Genomic DNA, 20,034 nt, shown 5'->3' with positions numbered 1-20,034 from the left:
TGGACAATGCTTACCCTAGTCCTCACCAGCAATCACGTGCCCTAAACTTATTTTCATCTTCACGACCTTGACAAAAATTGAGCTGGCCTTAACAAATGGATTTAGCCATATATTGATAGTTTTATCGTCTTAGTTTCAATTCTGTTTTGATTTGGATATTACGATTATAAATAACCTAATATATCCAAGTAGATCGACATCGTGTGGCGGGGAAAACACCAGTTCAAAGGAAAATTACACACCGCGTGTGCGCAGTGAGGAGTTCATTTAACGATCAGCGTTTGTAGCGTGGCACTCGCTGAAGCTTAGCGATAGTCTCGATCGATAGCGTTGGTGTTTCTGCTCATTCAACTTGAGGCTGGATAATCTAGGCTAGTTTTGAACGCGACGCGGTATGTGACGTCACTGCATGTTATGGTTTAGCTGGCTGGCGTGAACCGGTCATAAACACTTACTAGTTACAAGCGAGAGCATGGATTTATCAATTCTAGGAGAACGCGTTTTCCAAGCCGATTTCATCCGAAAAAAACGCTATCGGAAGGTAAGCAAAGTTTTATTTAGCATTAACATACTTAATTTAACCGATCATCAGCAGTTTTTCAGCTGTCATTTAAATTTAATAGATAAATTTACAAGAAAAAGCCGACACCGCTCGAGCTGGAAGAAAGAGTGCCGATGTCACAGCAGCGGACAAATTATTATAATGAGGTTCTAGAAGAATCCTTTAACGATAACGTCAGATATTTCCACAAGAATTAAAATATTTTTTTGGATTTTGTTTACAGGGACGAAGGGAATACCTTGTCAAATGGAAGGGATACTCTATCAAGTAAGACAATGTTTTTTTTTTGTCCTGCATGTTATAAATAATTAATGTATTATCCTTGTACCGGTGTTTGTAGCTTGTTTGTTGACATTAATCAACAGATACGTCGCTGTCATTAGATACATAACATACACATGACAGCAGGTGCAATACACGTGCTTAGTTGTCATACACAATATTTACATCGGTTAACATGCATATATTGAATAATGTTAGTGCTGTTTGAAGAAATAGGCTATTTATCGGGTGATGCGCTGTCGCACGCGGTTGGTCTGACTGACATACCCGATATGTCACGACTGTGTTTAGTGTACAGGGTATATATAGCTATATATAAACTACGTGCGTGCGTATGTGTATATATTTATATATTTGAATAGATCAGCTTGTTTAAGTGTACTTTTTGATTCGTTTGAATTATTTAACCGTTACGAACCTGACCTCGCTGTACTTTTGAATGTAAACAACTTACTCATTAACATGACTTGACAGAACAGTCTCTCTCCAAGGTCCGCGCTTGTTAACTTTATGGAATGGATGTCACTGGGGTCCGCGCTGTTTTTAATGATGCTATGTATTTTAATTGCTATTATTTTATAAGTGATTACTTGGCGATGCTCTTTGGTTTCCATTTGTTTTCTTTTTATTGGCTGCTTTTATACACACAGTCAAAACATTCGACTTTTATACAATCAAGTCAGTTCGGCTTTCATACAACCAAGTCAATTCGACTTTTGAAATCTCCGACCACATATTAATATAATTAACGTCGTGTATATTTAGAACAATTGATACCACTTCCCGTGTATTTTTTTGTAGGCATATATACTTTTATTGCGTGTAACAATAGACATCCAGAGGTAGGCCTATTACACCATGGCTTGAAATCTAGATACTGGTGAAATACGACAAGTTTCATAAATTGTTTAACAACTTCCCCAGATTGCACAACAACCATTTCAGGCTGCAATCTGATTAAAACACAGATCATATTTCTTTTCGTTTTTTATAGTTCAAAATTTCGTTTTACTTGTCTTTACTACACTAGGTAGCAGAGAACATCGAAAGTATAAAAAAACCAAAACGAAACGAAATATAGACCTGTATTTTAATTAGATTTTGTCAGTAGGTGAACCCACTCACCAAAAGTAACAAGGGATCTTTAACAGACAAAAATACAACGCAAATTGTTAGTAATGAGAAATTCCAAGAAAACTGGTGTCTAGTTTCGCTTTTAATTGCTTGCATATATCTTGTCAACTTTCGCTTTTAATTTGTAGAAAAATATCTGAAATATTTAAATATACGTTCTCTACTTTCGTTTTTAAAATGGTAGACGATTACCTGTGACACCAGAACAATAGGACGTTAAACCCCATTTAATTTCATTTACCTTTGACATGAGAACAGCAGGACGTCAAACCGCATTTCATTTAATTTACCTGTGTCATTACTTTCCCTTTAATTCGTTGTTGACGAGAGAGAGATAGCTACTAGTACAGTACTTCCCTCTGGAAATACACGACACACAAGGCTGAAGTACGGCGAACGCCGAGTTGTTATTGATTTTTTTTATTCACTACGTTGTTATTACTTGTCTGATGTTTAAATGCTACCACGTGTGTAAAGCATGGCGTGTTTATTAGCTGCTCGACCTTCAGCTTCACGTCCCTTCAAACCTACTCATTAATCGGCTATTACATATGTATAGCATTGATTCTCCATTGCCTTGGTGTTATCATCGGTGGTGTGACAATGGCACCATTTTGGAACAGTCGCCTGTCTCCAGTTTGTGAGCCACGGTGGATAAGTGGGTAAGTGGAGGTCGCGTGTTTGATATCTGCATTGGCCGAGAAAGTCCATCGGTTTCCCCCTTGTCAGTGGTGCAGGAAGGAGGGCCTGACATTGGCAACTGTCTAGTCGTTCGGGTGGTATGAAAAACCGAGGTTCCGTGTATACATTGGCATGCACTTACAAGATCCATTAGCAGTTGAAATTCGATATACATGTAAGAGTAGGCCGGGCAAAAGTTCCCTCATAGCACACTGTATGGTATATGCCCGTCTTCATTAGCCCAGTTCGAAGCAGAACAGTAGGACTTTAAACCCCATTTCATTTCATTTCTGTCTCCAGTTTCATGGTAGCAAAAGGGCAATTTGTAGAGGGGAATCTTGAAATTTTAAAAGTAACACTATACAGTGGGTAGTCTAACAACTAATACATGAACAGACAATAATGATGGTAGTACCTTTCTGGAACAGTCATCAGTACTTCTTTGTTGGTCTCCACCTAGAGATACAAGATATATATACTGACTAACTATCTGTGTCCATAAAAGGATTCAACATCTTGTTAACATCAACTTCCAATGACTAATTAATTCTTTGGTGGTTATCATCATTAGTACATGTACCTATGACTGTACTGTTTTGTAATAGGCAGCTGTAGACAATTCAATCTATATATAAGTGGTGAATCACCCATACCTGTAGGTATACTTCTTGGATTGGGTCATGCCTTTCAACAATGGTCGAGTAGTCTGCTCTATGGTGGATATGTTACCAGTTTGTAGTACCACTATTCCCTACGACTGAACTTCATTCTTTAGAGTACACCCCCACTATCCTCTACGACTGAACGTCTTTAGGGTACACCACTACTATTCCCCACGACTGAACTTCTTTTAGGGTGCATCGTCACTAGTGCCCGTGACTACATTTAGTTGATGTGTAGCATCATTAGTACCCATGGCAACAATTCGTTGAGGTGTGGCATCATTAGTACCCATGGCAACAATTCGTTGAGGTGTGGCATCATTAGTACCGATGACAAGAATTCTTCGATGTGTAGCATCATTAGTATCCATGGCAGTAATTCGTGAATGTATGGCATCAAATAACTAGAGTACCCATGAGTCCATTACTAAACGTCTCTGGGTCGTATCATCATTTCATCATTAGTTCCTTCGCCTCTCGCAGAAGACCGGCGCCGCTGTTTGTAAAACCGAAATGTTTTCGGGCATTTCGGATTCTACTCCCCCCCCCCCCTAACTGTTACCGAGCCCGTACGCTTATGCCAATAGTACCCATGATACCCATGACAGTATCATTATTATTGCCCATGACAGGACTTCCTTAAGGAGTAGCATTATTTAGTATCCATGACTGTGATTCTTTGATGAGTATACTCATTTCATATCCATAAGTCTCGCACTTCTCGGGGAACATACATCATCATTGGTACCCATGACTGTACTTCTTTGAGATGTATCACCAGTTTGTGTCCGAGTGGACGTTAAACCCCATTTACCTGTATATATCTTGTGTGTTGGCCCAATCTGATTAAAACACAGATCCTATTTCATTTCGTTTTTTATAGTTCATCGAAAGTATAAAAAAAAACGAAATATAGATGTGGTTTATAGTCAGATTGTGTGTTGAACTGGACTATGTAGAGTTGAGTATCATTATTATTGTGAAATATGTGACGCATATAAAAAAATTATTTATGTTAGTATGACAAGGCTGAATGTTATTATTGCGACATATTTATTGTTGTGAACATACTGTTGTTTATATTTAACTGTGAAATACAGGTCGTTGGTTACGCACATTTCATAAATAACTCATGTATCATTTATTATAGTCGATAATTTGCTGTTTTCGCTAAAATATCAAGGTTTTCATGGCTTAAAGGGACAATAAAAAACAGCCTTATTCTAAGTACTAGATGTGTTAGTGTCCTACCTGTTGTGTAAATTATCCATTAAATCCTATTTTACTTGTCTGGAGGGTTCAAAAATATTTTTAAATCCAAGTCACATTTGAAAAGCTTTACGTCAGGCTTTTCAAATAATTTAATTGAATTTTTCCATTTTTTTAAATTAGGTGTGTTAAGATGAAATTTGTATCCTCAATTAATTGGAATATTGTAACATAGTACAATTTGTTGACCAGAATAAAGATTGTGACATATTGTTCAGTTACAACAAGAGTGGTATTGAGCCTTTAATTAACGCTAAATTGTACTCAAATTGGTTATTTATGTTCTAATGAAGTCAGCAAAATCACAGAAGATAATCTCCTAGTTTGGATATAACTGGATCGAAAAGAGACCCATCAAAATATCTTTGGTAGAGGATGTTGTATAATTGATAACTTACTTTCAAGTTATTATATCTTTGTAAATAATAAAAGGATTTGAAGCAGATTTAAAAAAAAAAAATCTCCCAAATGACAAGGGGGTTGGATGGCCGAATGGTTAAACGCGTGCACGTTAGATCATAAGGTCTGTCATTGAGTCAAATGGCATGGTTTCGATTTTCTGCGATTGTGTGCGTGATAATGGAGTATGGTCGCCTGTCCAACCTCGTGGGTTTTCTCCGGGTCCTCCAATTTCCTCCCACTGCTAACTACCCCTACGCGTAAGCGAATTATTGAAATAAAATTGAACCGTGTGTTAGTCCCGAAACGACCTAGTTTGTGTCGAGTGAATGTTAAACCCAATTTCTATCTACCTAAATGCCAACACCGGTTTTAAGTTGTAGTTTATATGTTTCAAGAGGTTTTAATCGGTTTGAGACCGCGGGGCGTATAATTTCGAAATAGATAATGCGAATAGGGAAGTAAATGTAACTTTGGTTTGTACGTGACCTGTGTTGTTTACATAGTTTTTCGGGTTAGATGTTTATTTGAAGAATGTGGAGAAGGGCTTTAATTGGTACTATTACGATGTTGTTATCGTCATCGTACCTCAGTAGATCTGTTTTCCTAGTAAACGTTAAATATGTTGTTATTATTGTTACAACACGCACCTGTTCACTTATCTACCTCTATATATAACAGCGGTATAATATTACCCCAGCTGACAAGGTATATATTGTGAAACGCCCCCTCACGAACAGGCAAGTCAATGAATACTGGGTATTATGGCAATTCACGGCATCTTGTCTACCCGTTTGTTAAACTGTGGGGATTTTCCAAACTGTCCGCTTGTCAGACAAGACCAGGTCGTCCGGATTGAACGTAAAATCGAGATCCATCTTGATGGTACACATCGGCATGCCCGTAAAAAAAACCCGTTCTAAATTGATGAAAGGTTGACGAGAATTCTTCTTTCTTGTAGGGGGCGGGATGGCCGAATGGTTAGCACGTGCGCGCTGTATCATAAGGCCTGTCATTGAGTCAACTGTCGTGGTTTCGATTCCCCATTGAACCATATGTTAGTCCCGAAATGACCCTATTTAAACTCTTTTAGACCATTCTCTGCCGATTTGGGAAGTGTTCGCCATATTGACCGAGTTAATTCGTACTTTTTGTAGTTAAATGTAATTAAATGTATGACATAAGCTAAATACAATATAAATATTATGTTGTCAATAACAACCAGTCGTTTATTTCTGACGATTGCGTAATGAAATCAATTATTGATTTGACTAGATGAAATATCTCCACGCTATTGTGTGAATAATATATTTAAAAAAAAAATGCATTTGATATTAATTTCTGATTCATTAACGTTGTCATTGACAGTGTTATCTGTTTTCATATAGAAAACATTGGTTCATTCGTTTCTTCATATCTGGTGCCTGTATGTCGTTCATTCATTGGTCACTGGCATGGACGTCATCATCATTAGCATCGTCCCTCCCATTCGCCCATTCATTCATTCACCGTTACCTTAGTTACCAATCATTCATGTATTTGTTGATTAAATAGTTGATCGATTCATTGATTGACCCATTCATTCATTCGTTATGACCCATCGTGTGTTGGATGGTAGGAAAAACTCTTCTCCCCTTCACCGAACGTGTTATTAACCTGCTTCAAGTCCTCTCTCCCAAAGATCAAAAACGTTAATGGAAGTTTTTAACTCGGTACTATGCTCGGTATTATAGCACTATGTATGGCGTATGCCCGGCTCCAGTCGGAGCAGAACAGTAGCACGTTACCCCCCCCCCCCCCATTCTCTCTCTGTGCTAAGATTAACATGTTTTCGTGACAATGTCTGTTTTTATAGATGTATAGTTAACCAGTTTGTAAATAAATCATAATTTATATACCTATATATGTATATTTATATAGATATAAACTTAATAACATGAGTTAAAAATAGAAACTTAAACAAACATTCATATAGTTGATATGAGAGATCGTATTCTATACCCACTTGACCTTGACCCCGGGGTCATTTAAATGTCTGTGTTTATATGCTTCTGGCGGTCACCGTGAACAATTTGAATGCAAGTCTAGACCAACTCTCTCTTGGTCTCTTGATATTAATGGATGTGTTTATTTATTATTCTACTTGTGGGAGTTACGGTGGCGTGTGTCCGGGGAGGGGTGGTCTAGTGTTCTGTCATTGATTCATGTGGTTGCGATGGCAATAGGCTTGTACGTGACACGAGTGATATCGCCTTCTAAACCTCGTGGGTTTCCCCCCACTACTAAATATAAATGATATTAATCTCTCTCTCTCTCCCTCTCTCTCGTTCTCTCTCTCTCATTCTTTCTTTCTCTCTCGCATAAAAAAATACCAGTTCCATATTATAGCATCATTTGTGTATGAATTATTTATTCTGAAATTCCATTACATATTACATTCTAATACAGGTAATACGATACCTGTATTTACCTGTATTATCACCTACTATTGATCTATACCAGGTGTGTTCTTTTATATACATACCTGCTTAGTATACTTATATCAATCAATATATAAACACCTATATATAATATGTATATAATTAAAATGAAATGAAATTGAGTTGAATGCCCGTGGGAATGCAGCGGAATACATCAGGGCCCTGTAGCACGAAATTTTAACTTGAGATAAAATCCAAATTTTAGTAGATACTTCAATTTTGATTGGCTAAGCACTAAAATCAATCTAATATTATCCAATTAAATTACTAAAATTTGGATTTTATCTTAGTTAAAATTTCGTGAAACGGGCCCCAGAACTACATTCCGACATATATCATGTCTAAATACATGTATTTTATTTTCTTTCAGACATTGCACGTGGGAGCCCGAGAATAATATCCTTGACCCACTACTCATAGCAGAATACAATGAAAAGTAAGTCGCAGACATTTTTACACATGATATGAAATTAATTTAAATGAAGTTTAGCCTCTACAACAGAAATGTAATCGGCTTTAACGTCCCTGGGGATCACGTGACTAAGTGGGTAAGACGCTGGCTCGCTAGCCAAGAGGTCGGGTGTTCGATCTCTGCATTTGCCGAGAAAGTTCATCCAGATTTTCCGGCGTGGTTTTCCTTTGTCAGTGATGCGGGAAGGAGGGCCTGACAAGGACAGCTGTCTAGTCGTTTGGGTGGGACGAAAAACCGAGTTCCCGTGTACAAATTGGCGTGCACGTAAAAGATCCCTTGGCAGTTGGAATTCGATATAAAAGTAGGCCGTAGCGCCGCTGCCCGGGCAAAATTTCCCTCATAGCACACTGTATGGCGTATGCCCGTCTTCTTTAGCCCAGGTTAGGAGCAGACCAGCAGGACGTTAAACCCCATCTCATTTCATTTCTCTCTTAGGGAACATTATTTTATGTCTGCGATATCACCCTAGACGGAGGTGGACGTAAAGTTTATCTAGTAGTAGGTGTCGTGCGCTTAGTAGGGTATCTTCATTTTTGTAACATCCAATACCACACTGCTTACTTAATCAATTTTTCTATTTTCTAATACTGTATCCTTATACGATTTCGTCTGGAAATTTGTATTTAGGTCAATAACTGATTTTCTCCACAGCCTACGCGTAATTTATAAAAAAAAAAATAAAATAAAATCGACAGATTTAACTTTACTAAGAGTAATTTCCTCGATAATTTTATATAATAGTCCTTGGGGTCATTAGACTTTCTGCCATTCACTTCATTATAGTCGTCCTACACAAATATCAGATTTTACAAGAAAATTCCTCGGAGATTTTAAACTTGTGAAGAAGAATAAGAGGGCGGTCAATATCATTTTGTTGATTAACTGGGCTTTATGTAAGATTTTAATAAAGCGCTGACTGTTCTCGCTATAATATTACAAAAATAGATAATGCAAAATGAATATATTGAAACTTTCATTTAAATTAGTTTATTTTGAACGAAGTTATCAATGGTTGTAGTCTTGATTGTCAAGATGTGTGCGTTGATCGTAACCACCGTACTGGTCATTCGAGTCTTAGCCTGTTTATTAGTCAATTGGTGAAGAGTAGTACGATAATAAACTCCATTTCATTTCATATGTTTATTGCAGTCTATCATATCTACTTTCATTTTGTGTCGTTATTCGATCATATTTCATTAGTTGAAATCTGTGTAAACAATTATTATGTCTATAGAACAAAATTAACGTACGTGTTCCGGGTTTTACCAATACAACGAATGCTTTTAAAGGTTAGACACAGGATGTATTTTAATAGCAACAGTTTTAACGTACGTGTTCCGGGTTATTCAAATACAAAGAATCCTTTTAAACTTTGACTAGTTTTGACGGCTCGTGACACCTCTCAAAGCGGACTTAATGTGGTTCAACGTCTTGAATTTCTGCTACAAATGAAATCAGGAAACATCCTGTTTTTACAGGGTAATATTTTAGTAGGCAGTTCTCACTATAATAGTTAAAGATTAGACAATGTAAAGGGAACTTGCTGAAAATATCAGTCAAATTGATCAACTCTGAACCGAGATTTTAGTGATTGAACTTATTTTAGGCTTAGCCTCATTCATCATTACTAAAGTCGGTACGATAAAAAAAAACATAGTCTCGATTATCCATTTTTTGATTTAATATTCAATGAGTGTTGAGCAGCAGCTTGGATTCCAATCCAGTAAATATCGCAGGGTAGCGATGACACCGAGAGTTGATTATGGTTTGGATAAGTTAATTAATATCTAATTAATAATTTAGACAACATTCTAGGCCTAAAGAAAGACCTGCAATAGACAGATTTAGCTCTTGCATAATGCATGTTTAACTCTACTATCTCGCAGTCTTCACGGTGTTTAGTCGGTATTGTTTGTAGAAATGATAAGGCCGTTTAAAGTTGACATTAGTTTCTAGTGATTTCGGACGCCATGGCGGCTCAGTGAGTGAGATGCATGCTCGCCAACCAAGACGACGTACCGGGTTCGAACTCGGTGTTGGCTGAGAAAGGGGTCGTTTTTAGCAACAGCTTACTTATAGCTATAGGTATCCCCGGCGAATACAAAGTTTTTAGAGGGAATTGAAGCAAATTTGTGATAGATTGGTTAATTTGAATATGTTTTTAGTCCAAATATATCATCAAACACAAAGTTTGTACTCGGGAATGTATCTTTAAATCATTTGTTGCGCCATAAAAACAAAGTTTATTATTAAAAGATTTCGTTCATGCTATAATAGATAACGATAAGAGGAATACTTGTCGAAAAGTCGTGCTTTTAGAATAAAACTAGTGATTGTTTCCTATAAAAAATTGTGTTCTGTTAATGTGTTTCCCAATCGCTAAATCCGGCGTGGTTCTCCCTTGTCAGTGATGCAGGACGGAGGGGCTGACAAGGAAAGCTGTCTAGTCGTTCACATTGGCGTGCACGTAAAAGATCCCTTGGCAGTTGGAATTCGATATATAAGAGTAGGCCGTAGTGCCGCTGTCCGGGCAAAATTTCCCCCATAGCACACTGTATGGCGTATGCCCGTCTTCATTAGCCCAGTTCGGAGCAAAACAGTAGGACGTTAAACCCCCATTTCATTTCATTTCCAATCGCTAAATGTCACTTAAAGATTAAGTTATACTCTGGATACTGTAAAGGGAAGATCTTGAAAATTTTCGTCAAATTACTTCTCATATTGAGTGACGTAAGGACTGTTTGGAATCTTGATTATCATTTTAGAGAGAGAGAGAGAGAGAGAGAAATGGGGTTTAACGTCCACTCGACACAAACTAGGTCATTTCGGGACTAACATATGGTTTAATTTTATTTACATAATTCGCTTGCGCGTAGGGGTCTTTAGCAGTGGGAGGAAACCGGAGGCCCCGGAGAAAACCCACGAGGTTGGACAGGCGACCCTACTCCTTGCCACGTACAACCGGGGATTCGAAACCACGCCAGTCGACTCAATGACAGACTTTATGATACAGCGCGCACGCTAACCATTCAGCCATCCAACCCCCCTTATCATTTTAGACAAACATTGTAATTGTTAACAATGTTACGATTGTAAACCTTAAATAAAAATTGAGCTGGCCTTATCATTTAGAACTAAGCTTCTGCGAAGACATGGGCCGGATGTTAACCATCCGTTTAAGACCACAATACACTCAGTGTATCTAGCTAACCGGATATCCATTAAGATTTATGCCAAGTTATTTACATCCGGTTTCAGATATTCTGATAATTTCTAAATATATTTATAAAGGTTTTCACGTGAGAAAATATTTCCGTGTTTATAGTGATAGGTTATGTACAATTATCGAAACCTATGACAAGCCCCAAGAAATGCACGTATTACAGTGGAGGTGGGGGCGTCTACTGACTCTGAATCATAAGATCTGTCATTGAGTCAAATGTCGTGGTTTCGATTCTCAGCTTAAACGTGACAAGGAGCAGGGTGGCCTGTCTGACACCGTGGGGCCTCCCACTGCTAAAGACCTCTAAGCGCAAGTGCCAAAATGTCCTACTACTGGGGGGGCGGGGCGTGGATGACCAAATGGTTAGCACATGCGCGTTGTATCATAAGGTCTGTCATTGAGTCAACTGGCGTGGTTTGGAATCTCCGGTTGTACATGACAAGGAGTAGGGCCGCCTGTCCAACCTCGTGGATTTTCTCCGGGTCCTCCGGTTTCCTCCCACTGCTAAAGACCCCTACGTGCAAGCGAATTATTGGAATAAAATTAAACCATGTTAGTCCTGAAATGACCTAGTTTGTGTCGAGTGGACGTTACCCCCTCCTCCCTCTCTCTCTCTCTCTCTCTCTCTCTCTCTCTATCTCTCCTCCGTGTCAACTAGTGCGGATTAATAAAGGGGTATGTGGGTTGTTGCGTAGGGGTATTGCAATAGGTAACTGAAATGATATGATCCGATTCGAAACATTATTTCCATTAGTGAAGTGGATTACGCCGAACACTTCATAAATTAAATTCTTTATTGCTATATACCGTACAGAAGTATGTTGGGAAGCGGGCTCTGGATATTAAGATAGGCTCCGTCATTCTGTCCTAGTTTTGTTTCCGGGACAGATGACATAAACCTTCAAGATAGTTTTAGGAAATATTTTACACAGATCATCCTTTGGCTGATTGGATTATGTATAGCTCTGTGTTGCCATGGATAGAAACTTTACTTGGTATTTGCTATATATTTTGTTTTTCTGGAGCAAGATATCTATATCAAGCTTTTTACGCACATTATACGCTGTTTGCTAATTAGCAATTTCTCGGAAAACATATTTGACTTAGTTTTTGGAATGCAATTTATGTTCCGGGCACATTCTAGAATAGGACTGGGTCCGACTTACGTCACGTCAATGACCCGACTTGCGACTCGACTTGAAATATTTATTTCGACTCGATTGACGTCCGCGTAAAATATCGCCTGGCAGTTGGAATTTGATATAAGAGTAGACCGGAACGCCGCTTTCGAGGCAAGTATTCCGTCATAGCACACTGTATGATGTATGCCCGTCTTCATTAGAGAGAGAAATGGGTTTTAACGTCCACTCAACACAATCTAGGTAATTTCGGGACTATTTTATTTTAATAACCGGGTAATCGAAACCACACCAGCTGACACAATGACAGACCTTATGATACAACGCTAACCACCCCCCCCCCCCCCAGTCGAAGCAGAACATTAGGACGTTAAACACCATTTTATCTAATTTCATTTCCTTTCACCGTATTTGTTATGTTTAAAACCCGAGTATGTTGTATAATGTAAACTGTTTTTATCTTCCAGGAGAGCGGAATGGGTGATGGCACGAAGAAGAAGCCGACTACAAAAACGTCGCCAGAGTCAGGTAAGGTTAAATATTCTCATATTTTGGTCCATGCTAATATTTTAATACGCAAATTAATTATTTAACATTAAAATTGAATTATGATAACGGTAAATTATCTTCTGGTAAGGTTTCAATGGTATTTAGGGGGGTTGGATGGCCGAATGGTTAGCGTGTGCGCGCTATATCATAAAGTCTGTCATTGAGTCAACTGGCGTGGTTTCGAATCCCCGGTTATACGTGACAAGGAGTAGGGTCGCCTGTCCAACCTCGTGGGATTTCTCCGGGTCCTCCTGTTTCCTCCCACTGCTAAAGACCCCTATGCGCAAGCGAATTATTGAAATAAAATTAAACCATATGTTAGTCCCGAAATGACCTAGTTTGTGTCGAGTGGACGTTAAACTCCATCTCTCTCTCTCCCTCTCTCTCTCTCTTCAATGGTATTTGTTAAATAAATTCCCAAAAGATTTTCCAAACACATATTATAGGTGGCGCTGGCTTCTTTATTTCATCTGTAGAGGATACCGACTGTTGATAGACTTTTAATTTATCATATCTTTGTTAATACTGAACGGAAATGAAATGAAATGAAATGGGGTTTAACGTCCTACTGTTCTGCTCCTAACTTGGGCTAATGAAGACGGGCATATGCCATACAGTGTGCTATGAGGAAAATTTTGCCCGGGCAGCGGCGCTACGGCCTACTCTTATATCGAATTCCAACTGCCAAGGGATCTTTTACGTGCACGCTCATTTCGGGACTAACATGGTTCAGTTTTGTTTTTCAATAATTCGCTAGCGCATAGGTTTCTTTAGCAGTGGGAGGAAACCGGGGGACTCGGAGAAAACCCACGAGGTTGGACAGGCGACACCACTCCTCGTCAATTGACTCAGTGAAGTACCTTATGATACAGCGCGCACGTGCTAACTATTCTGCCATCCAACCCCCCTAACAACGACTTATAATAATATCTACATGTTTTATGTTTTACAGATGACAGACGGCTCACATTCAAGTGATACAGCTGACGAGGATAGTGATAACTGTTCCAGTGCCAAAAGCCCGCTATTCGAGGACCAGGAAACTGAACGACGATCCGCCATGGCTCCGTCTATATGGCCGTGCTTTCCACGGGAGGAGAAATACAGCGATTCTCTGTTACCCTTGGAACATCTCAGTCCTGACGCAAATCTTGATCTGGGACCCAAATCCAGATTCCAATATGGTTTGAACACCCATCCGAAGTCCTTCACCATTACAAGTGACACCAAGACTGAACAGAAGCCATCATACGAAGAAACGCACGCAGCTGTGACGCCAGACTACACAACTACTGACGTCACACCATATCCCTTCGACGGGCTCATTGGAGAAAACTTCGACGCATCCAAGTTAAATGAACCATCCACAGAGGTCAAGGACCAACTCCCAACGCTTCAGGACCAAATCTCACAAGACAAGGAAAATCTCATAACGGATAAACCTTTGAAAGACGAAGACCAAGACCTGAAGGCCAATGTTACCCCCGCGAACGATCAGGAACAGCAAGAGAAAGACAAGATTCCGCTCACTGATACGGAAAAGAGTTGTGATAAGAAAACGGACTCATGTGAACAGAGAAGCGAAAAGTGTGTCAAAGTTCAAAAGTCTGGGACGAAAAAAGAAAAATCAGTTTGTAAGAAAAGACTGTGGTATCCCTTCACTGGGGAAACCCCGTACAAAGTATACGTCACAGATGTGAACCTGAACTGTGTCAATGTGACATTCGTTGAGAGCTCAACTAAGAGGGGATTTTTTGAAGACTGAAGACATCTTGTCTGATTTTTGAATCTGAGTTTATTTTTGTGACCCTTGACTTGTGATACGGAAGTGACGTTTAAGATTTGTTGGTGATATATCTATATGTGTAAATATTGTTATGATTTGGGGCCAAAGTGATTAATTTTCGACTTTTCAACAGTTGGGGGATTACTGGAAGATAACGTTTCCATGGAAACTGTGTTCATGATGTTTTCATTCTTTAATAACTGTATTACTATCTACCATTTATGATTTTGAAGTCCTTCTTCAGCTAGGACTGGACTGGACGTTTTTTTTGTACAGCCAGAGATTGCGTATTTAAAAAAACAAATGCTTTGAATTATTTTCGGACTTGTTCTTTTAAGATGGTTCCTTTGAAGTGGACTTTACCTGAGGGGATTTTACTGGAGTTTTTTTGTTGATGTAGAGTGTAGTGTTAAGAATGTTGATTCCGGTGGCCATTTTAAAGACTAAACTAAATACTAAACTGTGTTCTTATTGTCATTTTAAATAACGGACCAGATTTTATCACGTCATATATTTGCTCACTAGATTCTCTTGTGGTCAAACTAAGCCTAAAATGGACGAAAAACAAAATGTTCAATATTTAGACAAAAGTGGACTATTTACCTGAGGGGATTTACGTAGTTTCGTCTACTGACCTAAATTCCGTTTATGGTTTGACATCGTCCTCAGACCTAAAGGTCACGGGATAATGATATCGTTCACGATGTGCAAACATTCAATCGTCTCGTGCAATATATCTGACGTCATTATTAGGTTCATGGGATATAGTATAAACTTAGCCTGCTCGAGACTATAAAACATAGACCACATTTGTTAATGGCTTTATTTAAATAAACAAAATCTATTGTTGAATATTTAATGTTTTAAATGATTCATTTGTTTCTATTTTTTAAACGATGGCCTGGGGAAATAGAACATGGTTGATTACTGTTCGCTAGTATATCAGCCTGTAGCAATTTTTATTTCAAACGGTTGCTTTTCTCGCCGTTAAAAGTACAAGCCATGACTCCTCTCTCCATCCTTCTCGTGTTGACCTCCAATCAGGGTTAACGTAACATCGCTTCAACAATTCGGTGTATATAAAATCCCTTGTGTTGTACACAATTATCTATCCATTTGCTGGTTACACTATTTAGCCTATATCGTTTTTTTTAAGGACTTCGAATTTTGACTAATGGTTTGGATTGTTCGTACTTGGTTTTATTTTATTAACACTATTTTTGTGAAAACTGAATATCATGCCACAAATAGTTCAATTCTGTTCAGTATTCCCAAAGATATGATAAGTTTAAACTTGGCCATCATTCAGGCATCCACTGAGGCCTATGTTAACTGGTTTTGGTCAAAACAAACCAGCGCCACCGATGATTTTCACTGACATTTATGATGGGCCTCTTGTTAATCTGAATCCAAACCAGAACATCTACTATTGATGTTTTGGTTTTGTTTAGAAATTAAATGTTAATTGATCAATTTGAGTTCATTTTGTCGTGGTTCGTGTCATAAAACTTCAGCCATTGACCGACAACTACAAGCGACGTCATCTATATAGTGTAATATTCCAATCGCGCTAAAAGGCTGAAGAGCTTATTCATAAAAACCTGCTTTGATTAGCGTCAAGCAGACAGACCGTATGATATACTTTAATGACCGGCTTAAGGTCAGAACATGATTTATACGAGCATGACAAAAAGGTTTTATGTCTAGAAAAAAACAACAATTTGTTGGGGTTTTTTTTGTTTTTTTGAAAGTACAAACCAGTCAAATTATCCATGTTTGTCTGATGCTCGGGATATGCTAAATAATATATCAATCGGATTAAAGCACAAATCCTATTTCGTTTCGTTTTTTTTTTATTGTTCAAAATTATGTTCACTTGTCTTCACTTATGGAGAACGCTAGATCGGAGACGGTCCTGTGCATTTTAGCACATATGGCGTCATATTATGTGGGTAAGGGTAAGGGTTAGGACCTGCAGAATTCATCAAAGTCTCGAGGTGTAAACATGGCTAACGCTAACCCTTACCCTAACCCTGGACATAGCTCAACCCTTACGCTAACCAACAGTCATATGTGCAGGACCGTTTCCGATCTAGAGTTCTCCCTTTCACTACACCATTTAGTGGAGCCGATCTAAAGTATAAAACAACGAAACGAAAGATAGAACTGTATTTTTATCAGATTGATATAGTAGGCCTATAATATTATGTGATTTGAGATTCTGGCCTGTTGCTAGTTGGAAGGTTTTGGTTTTTGGATATGACATATCAGCAGACGATCTTAATTGTATTTTTTGACATTTTATTTATTTGTTTGTCTTTTTAAAAAAAACACAAAAAATTACACATGACGTTTTAATTGTATTATATCATCTTATATTATAACATTTTATGATACGTCATCGATATGTGTGTGTGTCTTGTTTAACGTTTTGTGCAATTATTTTAACGTTTTTTACAGTTTGGACACTTGTACTCATGTGTAATCGTTAAATAAATATGTATGTTGATTACGTCATTGGTTACGGTTTTAAAGATGGCGTCCACTATCATTCATGGATGGAATAGCTAGGACATCTGAAATTAACCAATTCCCAATGTCAGTCTTTATGACGTATATACATGACGACAACCAATCAGATTATGCATTCGTTGTCACGTCGTTTAATTGACGCCATTTTCTCCAACAACCTGAAAATTCAATTTGAAATTCATGTTTTCTATTCAAAGTCCAAATTTCCTTTAAAATGAACAATCCACTGGATGAATGTGACTATCGGGAGAGGTTTTCACAGACGTCTTAAAAATGTAGGTTTTTTGGAGAAAGTTGCCAAGGGAGACATGGCGGCTAAATCTATTTGTTAAGGTCAGTTACGTTGGGATTAGCGCTAGCCCTGTTTACATCTCGTGACCTATGACGAAAATTTGAACTGGCCTTATCATTTAGCATGACTATCTTTGCTTTGGGGATAGGTTTATTATCAGTGTGACAAAATGGCGTTTCTTTGTACAAAAATTGTATTATTTATTATACTGATATATCCATCTACTCGTTACAAAAGTTTTTGTCTGTATTTTAACATTTGGATGCATTACTCCCGTCAAAATGCAAAACCTAGTAACTCACTTTTTTCTTATTTTGAGAAAACAAAGGAAAACGTAATGAATGAATATTAAACCCCCAGCTTATCCACTGATTTGACTATTGAGTTGCTAGGTTTTTCTGTGGCATACTATAGGCAAATGAAGGAAGTTGCTAGGTTGTGTCATGGGTGTAACTGCTTACAAAATCAAAAGAGTGGAAGATCTAGTACAACAACAGGAAGCACATATCCTAGTAACTATAAATTTGGTCCTAACTCATCTTTGATTAAAAAAAAGTGAGTTACTAGGTTTTGCCTTTTGACGGGAGATTTGTTGTCATGTTTTGAAATAGTAAATTCAACATGATATGTAAATCAATAGGATGTCTTTCTCGCTTGTTTATCAAAATAATTTAAATTAAGATGCGATATTACAAAAAAATAAATAAATAAAAAAATAATTATATCGAAAGAAAAAAAATTGTGATATGAACTTTATTTGTAGATATATTTGTAAGAAAAGAACAAAAAATAGAAAATGGAGAAACTGGAGTCAAAAAAATATAATAACATTTAAGGTGAAATATTGAATTGTTGATCGATCTGGAACGATATTGTTAGATTACTATTGAACATTTAAATATATATTTTGGATGCAACCCTACTTGGGGGTAATTTATAAAATGTTTGAGCTTATTTATAAGATTTCTGGCCCGTAGCTACCGGGGCGGGAGAGGGGATGTTGGAGAGGGGGGGGGGGGGGGGGGGCAAGAGGGGCGCGTTAGTCGTTGGCTTTTATTGCGTCCAATGGAAAGGGCGCCCATTGGGGGAACCGATTCTTTCTCCAATGGGCACAGGCACCATTGGGTGCGCCGATATATTTCCAGGAGAGGCAGCAGCCCCTCTTGCCCCCCCCCCTCCACCTAGCTACGGGCCTGGATTTTCGTTATTGTTGATTTGTTGCTAATTGAATCAGTTGTAATTCGTTTTAAACGATATAATAAAGTTCAAAATGTTTTTGGTAAACGACTTTTTTTTCGCTTTTTTTTAATATGAAAACGAACACAAAATGCTGTGAAATGAAAATGGGTTTAACATCTCATGTTTTTGTACTTATCACAAATTAATAGCTCATTACGTCATATCCTGAACACTTGTTCTTGTTTCCACGGAAACAGAAATTAATATAGTGTAATAAACACAATGATGTCATATTTTTTATTTAAAGCGATGTTTCGTTGAGGCCCCTTTCGCCACTATCAAGCAACGTCGCTTTAAAATAATATGACTCAAAAAGTTCACATATATATAGATTTTTCATTGGCTAAGAAAAATGGATCCAGACTTACGGTTCGCGTAACGTTTAAATTTGAGTTCATGTAATTAACCAATGAAAATGACGTATACTAAAGGTATTCCAAGTTTACGAAACGAAATACAAAATCCGCTAACAATGAATTTGAGTATTTTAATGGTACATGTATATAGAATGTATTTTTTAGAAGTATAAAAATGATTTAATATATTTATTGTTACTTCTACCCTGTGAATGAAACTCATCAATAAAATCAATTAAAACTAGCAGTCCTTGTTTTCTTATATTTAAACTCCCATAGCTCCCTCGTGTTAGCCCAATCTGATTAAAACACAGATCCATTTTCGTTTCGTTTTTTATAGTTCAAAATTTCGTTTTACTTGTCTTTACTACCCCAGACTCTGGAAGAGTTGTTATATAACCCGCGTTCTGATTGATGTGAGGGATTAGCTAATGAAACGAACGGTTACAATGACTTCTTAGCGTGAGATGCACGTAACTGTGGGTAACCCACTAGAGAGAGAGAGAGAGGTTCGTGCAGCGAAGTCCAACCGGAAAAGTGTGGCCAACCTGGGCTACGAAGTCCAACCTGGGCAGCTTGGTCCTAGCATTGTCCTACGGGACTGTGGAGTCCAACGAGGTTACCGTGGTTCAACCTGGGTAGAATGGCCCGGTCTAGGTTGTTCTGGTGTGTACTAATTGCCCGGGTATTTTCCCGGTACATCATGGGAAAAGCTAGCCACACTTAGCCAACCACGGTTAATAATCAGTGTCACATTGGCCTTCACATAAAAGATCCCTTGGCCGTTGGAATTCAATCACTGTCCGAGCCAAATTTCCCTCATAGCACACTGTATGACATATGCCCTTCTTCATTATCCCGGGGGGTTGGGTTGGGGTGGGGGTGGCCGAATGGTTAGCGCGTGCGCGTTGTATCATAAGGTGTGTCATTGGGTCAACTGGCGTGGTTTCGATTCTCCGGGTGTACGTAACAAGGAG

At 38.2% G+C, this 20,034-nt stretch overlaps 1 protein-coding gene across 1 annotated transcript; it reads left to right on the top strand.

The window, feature by feature from the left end:
* The first annotated feature begins 399 nt into the window (after nucleotides 1-399).
* On the top strand, nucleotides 400-19,301 carry LOC126810121 (polycomb group protein Pc). The gene is made up of 5 exons (XM_050535104.2): nucleotides 400-541; nucleotides 786-829; nucleotides 7,840-7,905; nucleotides 12,771-12,831; nucleotides 13,805-19,301. The coding sequence occupies exons 1-5, from the start codon at nucleotides 473-475 to the stop codon at nucleotides 14,615-14,617; spliced, it is 1,053 nt and encodes a 350-aa protein (XP_050391061.1). The 5' UTR covers nucleotides 400-472; the 3' UTR covers nucleotides 14,618-19,301.
* The last annotated feature ends 733 nt before the right edge of the window (nucleotides 19,302-20,034 follow it).

This window comes from Patella vulgata, chromosome 2 (genome assembly GCF_932274485.2).
Source record: "Patella vulgata chromosome 2, xgPatVulg1.2, whole genome shotgun sequence".
Lineage (NCBI taxonomy): Eukaryota > Metazoa > Mollusca > Gastropoda > Patellidae > Patella > Patella vulgata.
Note: the sequence above shows the minus strand (reverse complement) of the source record. Positions and strands in the feature narration are given on the sequence as shown.